At 36.8% G+C, this 13770-nt stretch overlaps 2 protein-coding genes across 2 annotated transcripts in view; one reads left to right on the top strand and one right to left on the bottom strand.

The window, feature by feature from the left end:
- Positions 1-13770, top strand: part of map1aa (microtubule-associated protein 1Aa) — a 100274-nt gene that overhangs the window by 41973 nt on the left and 44531 nt on the right. The window contains exon 2 of the mRNA XM_059345889.1: positions 2105-2206. Coding sequence (XP_059201872.1) covers positions 2105-2206 — 102 coding nt within the window. The remainder of the gene's footprint in view (positions 1-2104; positions 2207-13770) is intronic.
- The window catches only part of tp53bp1 (tumor protein p53 binding protein, 1), a 153082-nt gene that overhangs the window by 109246 nt on the left and 30066 nt on the right, over positions 1-13770 (bottom strand). The gene's annotated exons all lie outside the window — the stretch shown is intronic.

The following is a 13770-nucleotide window of genomic DNA, read 5'->3' as shown; positions in this document are numbered from 1 at the left end:
GTTTTAGAGAAAATGTAGCTGATAGTTTAGCCTTCTGCTAACTGCAGCAAAGGCTCTTTTAAGCTCATGTTTATGTGGCGACCCAGAGACTTCTCAAGGGCTTTACAGGCCACAAGCCTGCAGAGGAAACAGGACGGTCACTCTGCAGTGTAACAACATCACAGTCAGGAGCAGGATGAGTGAGAGGCGGGAGCAGCACTGGTTCAGGTTACTGTCTTAAGAGAAGCTGAGGACAGGGAGGAGAGCTGCAGGAGGGCTGGATGTGACAAGTCGTTTCTTTTCTGTGCCTTTACTTTTAGTGTAAAACTGCAGTAAAAATAGAAATGCTTCAGTTTATCGCTGCCAGTCAGCTGATTCTCTGAAGACAAAGATGCTGCTGAAGAAACAGTCAGAGTGACAGGTTGTGCATGATAATAAAAATATCTTTCATGCAGTTCAGTGCTGGAGTGTAACTAACTACATTTACTCAAGTACTTGTACTTTGCTTGTGTATTTCCATTTTATGTAACTTTATACTTCTACTTCTCTACATTTTAGAGGGATATATTGTACTTTTAAATCCACTACAGTTAGCTGACAGCTTTAGTTTCTTTTCAGGTCGAGATTTAACAGTACAAATACCAAAAAAATACAAATAAAAAATGTAATGTAAATTAATATAATGGGGCATTAAAGGTTTTTATTTTATTTTATTATTATTATTTTTTACAGTATTATTTAATTGCTGTTGTTCTCAATGGTTAGATTACAGTCAATTATATGTAAAAAAAATAAAATAATTTTTTTAAAAATAAATGTTAAAAAAATCAGGGGAAAAAAAGTTTTAAAAAAAAGAAAAGTTATTTGACTGATAGTTTCTTTAAAATAATATACAGTAAATATCTGTATTTTATATTTACTGTATAAAATAAACAGTAAATATCAGTATTTTATATTTACTGTATAAAATACACAGTAAATATCGGTATTTTACATTTACTGTATAAAATATACAGTAAATATCTGTATTTTACATTTACTGTATAACATATACAGTAAATATCAGTATTTAACACACTCACCCAACCAACCAACCCACCCCCACACCCCCCCTACATTCAGCAACATGATTCGATTTGTTTTTATTTTTACACAGAATTCACTTTAATTTAACATAATTAATTTAAATAGTCAATTGAAATAATAAAAGGAAAAAACATCTATAATGTTCCATTATCTTAATTCACAGACTTCAAGGTCATTTTTTATGGTTAATATTTGTATCAAAAGTAATTTTTTTTGCACTTAATGTAGTAAAACACTAGAAAAACCCAGTAAAAATAATACACGAAAAACATGATCAATTAAAAATGATTATGCATGTTTATAAATTACCACCATATTGGTACATACTGTTTCTACTGTTTCCATTCGTTATATACAGTACTGTACAAAAGGCAGGTGTGAATAGATGCCTAGAAGAATTGATGCTGGTTTGAAGGCAGAGGGTGGTCACATCAAATATTGATTTTAATTAAGATTTTTTTTCTTCTTGTTCACACACTTTGCATTTTGTTAACTGATGAAAATAAACTATTTACATTTCTATTTTTGAAATAATTCTTATTTTACAGCTTTTTTCACACTTTTGCACAGTACTGTATATCTTAAATATTGTCTGTTCTGCTGTTTTTTTTTTTACTTGAGGTACTTGTTTCCTTACTATGTTTATATTTAGTACTTCGTTCTTTTGCACCAAAACACCAGCAAATGATTTGTATGGAAACGATTTTGCAGTAAAACCGATTGTGATTAAACCACATAAAACAATATTAAGTAGTTACAATGACAACAGTGACTACCTGACAACAGAAAAATGCTGCTTATATACATAAATGCATCAATTATAATAATCCAATAATATATTTAGAACATAAATCATTTGAGTGGGGTCATTCTGCAGAATGAATACTTTTACTTTTTATATTTTAGGTACATTTTCTGAAACTTTTGTACTTTTGAATACAGGACTTTTACTTGTAATGGAGTAATTTCTCAGTGTGGTATCAGTACTTTGGATCTGAATACTTCTTCCACCATTGATGTCGTTTTGCTTTTTAAACAGGTTTACGTTCGTGGAACGTTGATCTGACCGTTTGTGACCTGAACAAGGAGCTGCAGCTGTTTGAGACCAGACACACCGCCCAGTTTTCCTCACAGGTCAAAGGTCAGTCTCACTTCATTATATTATACAGTCATGGAAAAAAATATTAGACCATTGTTTTCTTCAATTTCTTGTTCATTTGAATGCCTGGTACAATTAAAGGTACATTTGTTTGGACAAATATAATAACACAAATAGCTGATAAGAGTTTAATTTAAGAGCTGATATCTAGACATTTTCCATGGTTTTCTTGATAATAACCAAAATCATTATCAAGAAAACCATGGAAAATGTCTAGATATCAGCTCTTAAATTAAACTCTTATCGGCTATTTTTGTTATTATATTTGTCCAAAGAAATTAACCTTTAGTTGTACCAGGCATTAAAATGAACAAGAAAGCAAGGGAAAAAAATGTGGTCTAATAATTTTTTCCATGACTGTATATAAAAACCATGTCTTACTGTATTCTGCAGGGTGTGCACGCTGTTTGTGTCACTGAGGTCCACGAGCATTTATCTCTTTTTGTTGTTTGTTGACGATAACTGTCAGCTGTGAGCTGTGATGGTATCAGAGTCCAGCTGGAGGTATTTAATGTGCTGCTACCTGCCGATCAGCTTATCATCTGTCTCCATGCAGCCGGGCTGCAGAGAGACACACAGCACAGCAGACTGTATGGACAAAAGCACGTCCTTTTTGTCTCTACATCTCTTTGTCCTCTCTCTACACATATGCACAAGGTTTTTCCTATGGATCCTGAGACGCTGCAGCCTGCATTGATCAGGCTCTCGTATGCAGACTGCATGTCAGAGTGGGAATCAATAAGGGCTGAATGTGAACACTATCTGTTGGGGGAGTATCAGATCAGGCCCCGTGTGGTGACTGGAGCCAGTGTTAATGTGCATCAGGCCGCGATGTTACTGCTGTTACTGCTGTTACTGCTGGCTGTAGTATTTACAAAGGAAACGCTTTTGTTGCCTGCATTTACAATAACTATTCAGCTTTTACTGTAGCTGAAAGGGGTCAAGCGTACAGCTGAGAAGAGAAGAAGCTCCTGCTCAGTAAATGGAACCGAGTGTTCACTAAGAAAAGCTTTTTTAAAGCAGTTAGATCTCGGTGCACGTCCGTCCTCCTACACACACTTCTCTGGCTGCTTGTGTTACATAAAGAGAGGAAATAAGCACATCAGCACTGTGGGAAGGTTTGTAACGTACAGATATCATAAATAAAGTTTTATCAGCAATCTACTGCTGAAAGAAATCAATCTTAAAGGGATAGGAGTAGATTTTTTAAAAGAATGGTCAAAGTTACAGTAACAGAGGCTGAGACATCTTAATTTATGGTATGTAGTCAAGCTCCAAAATCACTGGATCATACATTTCCCACAATGCAATATATAGTATTATTTTTTTGCCTTTCCTGCCTGGTAATTGGCCAAGTCTTTCAAATTCTGTGCCGGCCTCTGGAGCCACAAAAAGACATTATACAACTGTTTTTACAGGCTGAGCAGTTCTCATAATGATAAGAAAACTGAGTCTGTTGTGCAAAAAAAATAATCAGTGCACCTTTGAAGAGATTAAAGGGTCAGTTGATCTTCTCATTTTCTAACTCTCTTAGCACATAAACATATTTCCTAACATGTTGAAATACTTCTTTAAATGTGGAGTTTGCGCCAGAAGGCAATTAGCTTCATTTGGTCCATTTATCAAATTAAGGAGTTTTTAAAAAAAAAAAAAGTTTTTTTTTTTTTTTATGAAAACGGACAAAATGATTTACTGGGGAGCACAAGTTTAAATTTCTAGGGCAGTTAAAACTAAAGATGACTTTGTTTCACCATCCTCATATTACAATTATTAGAACACCCAAATGGATACATTTCATCACTATGCATGCTGCAAACAGCTGTAGTAAAGAAAATATAAATAGTATTAAAAACTAGAAAATTGACGCCACAGACAGAAAAAACAGCAAAAAGTTCCCCTCAAATAGAAAGCATTTTTGACCAAACCGTAGCTCCTATCATTGATCCGACTTCACTTTGAGCATCCTGAGTTCTTCCTGAACATCTACATAAGTGTTTTGTGGAGAAAAATGAAGAAATTGTTTTTTAGAGCGATCAGAAAAAAATGGTACCTCTGCTTTCCTCCAGTAATTTTCCCTCCTTTCTAACATATCGGTCTATGAGGCTATGGGTGGTGTTGGTTGTTCATCTGTGTGTCCTACGCCCAAACTATAACTCTGACAGCTTCAGCAGGCCAATGTGAGTAAGAAGGCGAATTTTCCTATGTTTCTATGTATAAATTATTTCTGTAGAGTGGCATTTGCGGCCTCAGTTTCCAAATGTATTTTTTGACAAATTTTTCTCTCCCTCTGCACTCTAGTGGTGATGTCATCAACTCTAGCCTCTCCATAGGGTACACTGGGGGGATTTTTTGCGTGTTTTTGCCAAATAATTTGAAAACCGTTTGCCAAAATCCTTAGAAAAGTCATAGCACTATTGTCATGGCCTAGCCGGTCGATTTGATACCTTTTTAGTGTGTATGTGCAACCAAAACTTTGGGAGGAGTAGTCGACCAAAAAAAACATGGAAGAAACTGGAGAATAAAATCTAGGATCAAGCCCGGAAGATAGTATATTATGTGCTCTTTCAAGCACACTCAATAACTGCAGGTAACAAACGAATGCACATGCAACCAGATAAAGATCTTTACAACAAGAGGCGGTGGTGCTCATGGAAACACTACCACTTTTGTCCACACGGGGCGCCAAAAACACACAAAAACACAAAATTAAAGTTTCTTGTTGTTGCTTTAACACAGTGTGGGATGATTTAGCTTGTTGCAGGGGCTGGAAACAGGCAGCCCGGCTTTCTCCAAAATGTAAAAAAAATCTCCCTGCCAACACATCTAAAGTCTAGTGACTCTATATGGCTCTAAATAAGCAAACAAGACCATTTGGGAGAAGATTGAGTCATTTTCTGTGTGTTCGGTGGATCTGATTCTCCACGAAAACAGACAAAGATCAACTGGACTTAGCCTTGAGGTGCCCAAGTTTACATTTTTAGGGTAGTTAAAAGGAAGCAGGTGGCTTAAACTAAGATGAAGTTTCTCCATCATCATATTACACTTATTAATCTTACATAGCCATAAACAGATACATAACATCACTATGCATCCTGCAAACGGCTGTAGAAAAAAAAAGTAAAATAGTATTAAAAATAATTTCAGGTCATAAAAGAATGCATGTGCAACCAGATCAAGATCTCTTACAATAACAGGCGATGGTGCTTGAGGAAATACTACCACTTTTGCCCACAGGGGGCGGCAAAACCACACAAAAAACACAAAATTAAAGTTTCTTGTCTTTGCTTTAACAGTGTTGGATGCTTTAGCTTGGTGTAGGTGGCTGGAAGAGTTAGGAGGCTGTTAGCCTGCTTAAGCTCACTATCAGCATGAAAGAAAGTCAATATATTTCCCCAAAAATGTTGAACTCAATTTCATCTCATCAATTTAAACCTATATTTAGTCATTCATAATGTGTATTTGCTTTTAGAGCATTGCTGACTTTGGAGAATGAATATTAAATGCAAGATGAAACCTTTAATGTTAAGTCAGAGGTCAAACTTTGATGATTTTTAGGTTATTGGATGCTGCTCGGATCGATCCAGCTCTGCATGATTGCACATTACGTCATCGTCTCTCTCAGGATGCTCGGCCATCTCTGAGCTCACATTTTTGTTCATGCCACACACCAACATGTTCCTCTGTTAATCAGCACTTTTCAGCTGGAATTTTAACAGTTTTATCACCTTTATCTGTCAAACGTAGCAGCCATTAGTCTTTGTTTGACTCTGGCTATTCAGGCTGCAGCTGCATGAATAATTCAATGTTCTCCATTAATTGTTCTTTTCTGCTCACGAACAATTACCACTATCATTTTGTTACTTTGCTTCAGTCTCACCTTTATCACAGATTCATCCTGTTTCTCTGCTCCCTCCCTCTCACTCAGCTCACTCTTTTTTCCTCCTTATCGCTCTCCTCATCCTGATGTTGATTTTTACAGCTCAGTGCTGCTGCAGACTCACAGATGCAGAGAGCAGAATGTTTCTCCAGCCACTGCAGGGACTGATCTCATATCTGGCTGTGCACTGATGTATTTATATCTGTTTATAACAAGCAGCAAACTCCGGGTCTGAACAGTGAAGCCAATGCAGAAGAGCCTGAAATCTGCATTCTTTCTAACAGCCAGCAGAGGGCGACTCCACTGGCTGCAAAAAGGAGTCAGAAGTCAGTTTACAGTCACAGAAAAATTATTAGACCATAGTTTTCTACAATTTGTTGTTCATTCTGATGCCTCGTACAACTAAAGGTACATTTGTTTGGACAAATATAATGATAACAACAAAAATAGCTGATAAGAGTTTAATTTAAGAGCTGATATCTAGACATTTCCATGGTTTTATTTATAATAACCAAAATCATTAAAGAAAACCATGGAAAATGTCTAGATATCAGCTCTTAAATTAAACTCTTACCAGCTATTTTTGTTGTTATTATATTTGTCCAAACAAATATAGCTTTAGTTGTACCAGGCATTAAAATGAACAAGAAAGCATGGAGAAAACAAGGGTGGTCTAATAATTTTTCCTTGACTGTATATGACAGTAGAGAATTAGAGAAATTACTCTTGATTTGTGACCTCAGTAAATATTCTCATGAGTTTATGGTCTCAATCGTTAGTTTCAAGTCTTTTTCAATACAGCAAATAGATAAGGATTAGGTTCTGCATCACAGTGTGTTTTACAGTTCATGAAAGTTCATTTTGGTCGCCTAAAAATGTGCTTGGTTGGACTAAAAGACAGTCTAAAAAGGCAGCTGTTCATTTTTGAATACAGACATGGATCAGGACAGAGATGCAGCAATTTGTACTCATGGTAATTAATCAGCTGTGAACCTGTTTTTGGGGCAGGGGTCAACAACCTGCGGCTCCAGAGTCTCATGTGGCTCTTAAGGCCGTCTGCTCCCTGTGGCTGTGACAAACAAATTATACGACACTAAATAGTTATTTCTTTACAAGTTACTTTTCATTTATCATTGGTGTATACCCCAAGCACTTTGTATTCTTCAATTGTAAAAATGTCTAGCTTATACATAGCATTAAAAAGATGTTTTAACATTTTAGTCAGCCACAATTAGCGGTTCTGAGTTTCCCAGGCTAGGTTAGCTTTGGACTCCAAATCTCCTGAAATATTTCTTCAGTTTCAAGCCTCTTATTTGCATTCTGACAAAATCATATTAATAAATGACCTATTTGTAATGTTGGTAGGCTACTTTAGACTCAGTAGGCTGTTTTATCTTCATTATAAGACTTAAATTAAGGTTTGTGGCTCCATTCCGACATTTTTTCTCTTTTTTTTGGTCAACAAAAGGCTCTTTTGTTAGTTAAAGTTGCTGACACCTGTTTTGGGTCATTGTCCTTGTTTTCATCATTTGAACTTTGACCCTTTCAAAGTGTGTTTTCAGTTCTTGAAAGTGCCTTAAAATGTCTCAGCTCTGCTATTTTTATTCTGGTAAATACATTTTTTTAAGCCTTTTTTTTCACTCGCCAAAATTAAGTATGTGGTAACGTAGAATCTGCTCTGCTGAAGGTACCTGTCCCTCCACAGGGCTGGTAACCTGTGCAACCTCCCAAACTCAACCATGTCGTCACTTTTGTTTCCAAAACACCAAGATGTTGACGGCTAAAAGGCTTTAAATGCTAGTCAACAAACCAAAGAGTGACGTCACAGTGACTATTTTCTGTGGTTTAAACCTTTGATTCCAGTAAATATTGTGTAGACATAAAGAGGTAATATCAGTAATTTTTTTCGCCGTTACAGGTTTCCTAAACTTGCCACCACAGGAGTCTAACTGGCTGCAACAAGTCATGAAAGTGATGCAGACCCCAAACATTTATACATTTCTATCTTCATTCATACAACATCTGTGCTGCTCTGTTTTAGACGTTATTATATATTATTGACATAATCAGGCTCGTCACAATATCACATTTTTAGGACATGTTTTCCCAGAAACTATCACGATAAACGATAGTATCGTTGTATCGATGTTGTTTTAGTTTTATAACCATAATAGAGCATAATAAGTACATCCTTTTCCATAGCAATGCATTTTTTAATCTTGAGAATATTAAACATTGGAATTGAAATGTGGAAAAGAAATATTAAAATATATAAAAACTATATAAACTACAACCAAAACAAATAAAATAGACTTTCGGGCTCTGTTAACAAAACGTTGCACTGAGATAATCATTATGTATTATATTATTTTATTATTAAAACATACAAATAGCTGGAATGGCTGCTTGGGAAATATAGGGTTTTTTTGTACTTCTTGTCAAACATTTGCATCATTTTAAACAACACAAAAAAGCACAAAAAGTCCCGCACGTAAACGACAATATATTGAGTACAGAAAAAAACTATTGTGTCCATTTTTATATCTCGAACGATAACTCAATATAGTAATTATCGTGACAGGCCCAGACATATAATACCTCAAAGTTCCACCTGGAGTCAAAAGCCTTGTCTGTTAAAGAGCAGTAACAATATCTGAGGCAGAAATAATAAGTTTTATAACAAGAATATTACTTTTTCACAATATGTGCCCTTTAACTAACTTGATCCCTGCTGACATTCTGCAGTAATGTCTCAAAACGTCATCTAAACTAGACGCTTGATGTCTGTAGAAGGAGAGAGAGATTCCTGGAAGAGAAACCTGTTTTTTCTGCAGAGAAGACAGACTTCTTGGACATGTACAGGTCCATACTTAACATGGTTTAATGGGGTTTTACATAGATGCAATTTGCATGAAAAAGATGTTAAAGATGTAAAGCGTCACCGTGACAGAAGTGAGGAATAATCTTTACTCATGGTACAGCTTTTAGCCAAGTAATTCACTGTTAAGTCAAAGGAAAAAAGGAAAGGACAAAGAGTTATATAGGTCAGTTTCACACAATATGTTGTCTCTCACCCAAAAACTCCAAGACACCTCAGTCAAAAAGCACAAATTGCTGTATGTAAATTTGTTTTTTTTATAGTCATCAGATTACTGCAGTGCAAATCAGCAGCACAAATTGTATCACACAGCAGCACACAGAGGCTATTGATACTATTGATTACTCTCTTTGTCTTTGATTGCTGCTCACTCTGCTCCACACACACAATAAGATCTGATCCGGCTTCAGCTCTCTGCAGTAAACTATGCGGATAAACACACAGATGGAAGCATCATATGAACGTACAGACAGAAGTGTGCAGCAGAATAAAGCAAACAGTTTGTCCCTCAAGGCATACTGCTGTACACACACACACACACACACACACACACACAGCTGCAGGATTGTATTTCAGTAATTTGCAGGATTTGTCTAGACAGACTGTGGATGCTGCAGACAAGCACAAAGAATCAAAATCCCATTTAAGTAATTTAATATGATGTCAGAGATTATCTGTGCATTGCACTGTTCTGGAAAATTCCATTACAGACAGACAGAAACATTACAGGATTCTCTCTCATAATATCAATTACTGTCAACTTATTGCAGCCTGTGTGGTGTTTTCTTACCAGCAAAAACTTCATATTACATTTTAAACTTCAAACTCATGTCCTTAATATTTAATGCACTAATAAACTGGATGATGGAGATATTAGATGTTACTTCTCTGTGGATCAAAGGAAGGTTTACTGGTTGCAAACAGCTCTGTGTTGACATGACACTGCAGAGCGCAGATCTAATATATTTATTTCTGAAAAAAACAGGGATGTTGATCTGCAACTATTTTGCCAGTTATTCTGCCCTGTAGTGTTTCAGCTTTCTGTTAGTATAACCCTGTTATTTTTTACCTTAAACCAGGAGTTTTTGATGCCGAATGCTAACCATGGCGTTTTTAGTATTTCCAGTGTTTAAAACAACAGTCATCATATGTTGACGATGTGCTGCAGGCGTCATGTGTTTGCAAATAAAAAGTCCATAAAATCGTAAAAAATGTCTATATTTAATGCCATCTATGGTTAGCAGAAACATGCAATGCAAACATGTATATTTATATTGCAGATTGGGTTGAGCTAAATGCAAATATGAACATGATGTTAAGAGATTAAAATGCTTACCCTGTCCATCATTTCAGTTCAAATAACAATCAATCGAGATAGTTTGGTTTGAGGTGAGGAGTGTTGAAGATGTCTGCCTGCTCTCCAGTATAATAGAACTAGATGGCACTTTGCTTGTGGTCCAAAAAAAAGTTATTATGAGTTATTACGATGAACTATCAAACTCAGCAGCATATTCTCATGAACGAGTTTGTATGATTCTTACGGAAACATGCGATGTGGTTTGTAGATTATCCTTCCACCAAATCAGCCTTGTTGAAAGCATGAAAGCTCTTGTGAACGGCCAAAATAAATGACGACATTATCAGTGTTAACTTACAAAAGGAGTTACGTTGAGGCTCAGAGAAGATAGTTTGAGCTGGTACAGTAACACTTAATTCTGGCAAGACTAAAGACTGGAAATCTGAGGTGTAATTTCCTGTGTGAACACAGGTTTGATTGCTTTGTTGTTCAGCAGCAGAAAATGGGAACATTTATGTTATTTATTGAAAATAAAGTAATTCTGAGGCCTGTGTCTAACGTTTCTGAGCTCTCAGGCTGTAAAATCAATGGAGTGAACCTTCTGACGGGGATCAGATCCGAAAGGCCGTGCTGCCTCGGGCACAAACAGACTTCAAACAGGCCGACATCAAGACACAGACGCAGCAGAGAACCTCTGTCTGTTTTCTGACTGTTGTATGAAGCGATCATTGTGTTAATCTGCCTCTCAATACTGACTTCCATTGTTCCTACTGAGGAAAAAAGTCCTTTTCATAAAAAAAAAAAAATAATAATAATAATAAGAATCCTTTAAGGAATCACAAATATATTTTCATGTTTAAAAAAGGTTACAGTATTTTCCTAAACAACTGATCTTTGTAGTTTTAATCAGAAAATCAGGAGGAAAGAGGAGGATTTGTTGGAGACTATTTTCAGTGGCGGATTAATCCACATTTGGTGCAGAGAAGGAAGATTTATCAGATACACACGCAATATTTGTGAGTAGATATGAATGGTTTTCTTTCTGCAAAAAAAAAATCTGCATTTTGACAAATTTCCCCCCAAATATGTGGAGTTTTTCTAGTGCAGTTATAAGAAATATAAATAAATCTGGTGTTGGGTTTGATTTGATTCATTTCACACATGTAAGTAATTAGTAAAATAAAAAAGAGCAAAAACAGAAAAAAAAATAAACAATTCTCATAGACAACAAAAATGAACAATATAAAAAAATTACATGTGCGAAAATGGGAAGGAAGAAGATATCACAAACCGTTTAAATTCTCCTGAATCAAGTAATTTTATTGTGCACTCACAGGGAAAATCAATCAAACTGTTATTGATTTATTTAAGAATACAATTTTAGAATTCTAGCATGTTTAAGAATTACAATTATTGTTGATTTTGGGCCTTTATTTATGTACTTTGATGGATTTTTTGACATAAGAGAAATACCACAAGAGAAGACCACAAAACAAAACATCAGGCGCGTTTCCATTAGGTACTTTTCCCTCTAGTGAGCTGCTATGGGTGTGGTTTGGGAGAGAGGATCCACTCAAGATCCACCGGTTAGCAGCTCAGTAGCGGCTCAGAAAGTACCTGCCTCGGGTCAGTACTTTCTGAGCTGCTACTGAGCGACAATTTCGTACATGCTTGACTCATTTGCAGACTGGTGCAGACTGGACGCTGAGGGGTTAACATCTCCTGCTCTGACTGCAGCTGGGAGAGACTGCTGTGGGAGGCCTGGGCCACTTGTGAGTGCTTTGGGACGGCGCTACTTGTTAAGAAGAGTAGGATCAAGTCTCCAAAAGTCTGCAAAAATACCAGAAAAAGTTGCTAGATTTGTCGCTCGTAGCTTTTTTGAAAAAGAGTCTCTAGAGGGGTCTGAATAGTTGCTAAATATAGAGACAAAGTCGCTAAGTTGGCAACACTGCTAGCCCCCTCAGCACCGTCACAGCCCTGCTAACTGCTCTGTGTATATCTACGTCCCTGGTTCCTCAGGCTCCAGATTTTATTGAATTGACTCTATTGACATCATGATTTGAGTGAGAGCGAATGAACCGACACGGTAATAAAAAGGTCTCTTGCTGTGGAGAGGGGAACTGTGGAAACTGTGGACACAAAGGCGCCGAGGAGAGTGACCATTAAAAAGATTCTCGTTATCGCTATTAAAACATTTCATCCTGCTCTTCCAAGAAATAATAATACGTCTTTATGCTCCACTGGCTTCTTTATATTGCATATATGCCTGACTGGCTCTGGATTAAAGCCACGGGAGAGTTCGCAGGTCGGCTGAAGAGGTGGGCTGCTTCTCTGCTGACTTGCAAAAGGTCACATTGGAAAATTGATCAGATGCAGGCAGTAAAAACAGCCACTCAGAGGGGGTTGCACCCTCCAATCGAAGGTCAGTCCTTTTGAACCGTCCTTCAGAGACTCTAATGCTCAGAGGGTTTGGAGATTCACTCCAGATTCTTATTTACGTTTCAGAAACCCCCTCTCACTGCACCCACAAGGAGTCTGCAGGATTGAGTCTGCTGCCTGTAACACTACGGCTCCTCCTCATCTGTGCCTTGAATACTAATATGCTGCTTGTGGAGGAGTGCACAGTCATCATGGCTGACAGGCTCACATACAGAAAACACAACCATGAAGGCAGGATGGAGATCTAACAGTGCAATCACACGAAAGGTCGGCAGATTATCAGCGTTCATAAACGTTTTTTGTGCACAGATTTTAACCCTCTGGAGTCACCGATCATGATTTCTTCTTGATGTTACAGTAAAAATAAAGCAGTCAGCTTCCCTCTAAAGTACTGACTTGAAGGTCCATGTCAGTTTTTGTTTGATGAAGATATAACAAGTTAAACCGGAGATAAGGTCAAATATATTTAGGATAAAAATACAGAACTAGATGTTCGGCTTTTCCAATTGTATGTTTTTTTGTGTTCAAAATGTTTATTCCAATCAGGCGGCAACCTCCGAGCAGGGGAGCAAACCAGGAAGTGCCTTAGGCTGCATTCTACCAAAAATTCCAGCAGGGGGTGTTGACGGCGGCTGCAGAAGCATTTGAGTCCATTCATTTCAATACAAAAAGAGAAACTTCTCACTTGATTCATTACCTCAGAATTTTTTTTAAATAACACTATGGTCTCAATCGCTAGTGAAAAATCTTCTTCAAGACAATTTGATGTTTGTGTAAAAAATGGCCCCATTTAAGAAAATAGAAGATGAAGAAGCATATGATTTGGGGCGTGGCTACCTTTGATTGACAGGTCACTAACAATGTGAGCTGTCATCAGGAGAGAAGTATAACAATGAGTATCCACGGCAACGTGTCAATAAAGTTATATATAATGTTTTATAGATGTTTTTTAAAAAGACATTCACTGGTTTGGTCTCATAACTTTGACCCTTTCACTGTATTCTCACTTAATGACAGTTTATTTGAACTTTTTGTTCAATAAAAATGTCTTGTTC

This window comes from Centropristis striata, chromosome 2 (assembly GCF_030273125.1).
Source record: "Centropristis striata isolate RG_2023a ecotype Rhode Island chromosome 2, C.striata_1.0, whole genome shotgun sequence".
Taxonomy (NCBI): Eukaryota; Metazoa; Chordata; class Actinopteri; order Perciformes; family Serranidae; genus Centropristis; species Centropristis striata.
Note: the sequence above shows the minus strand (reverse complement) of the source record. Positions and strands in the feature narration are given on the sequence as shown.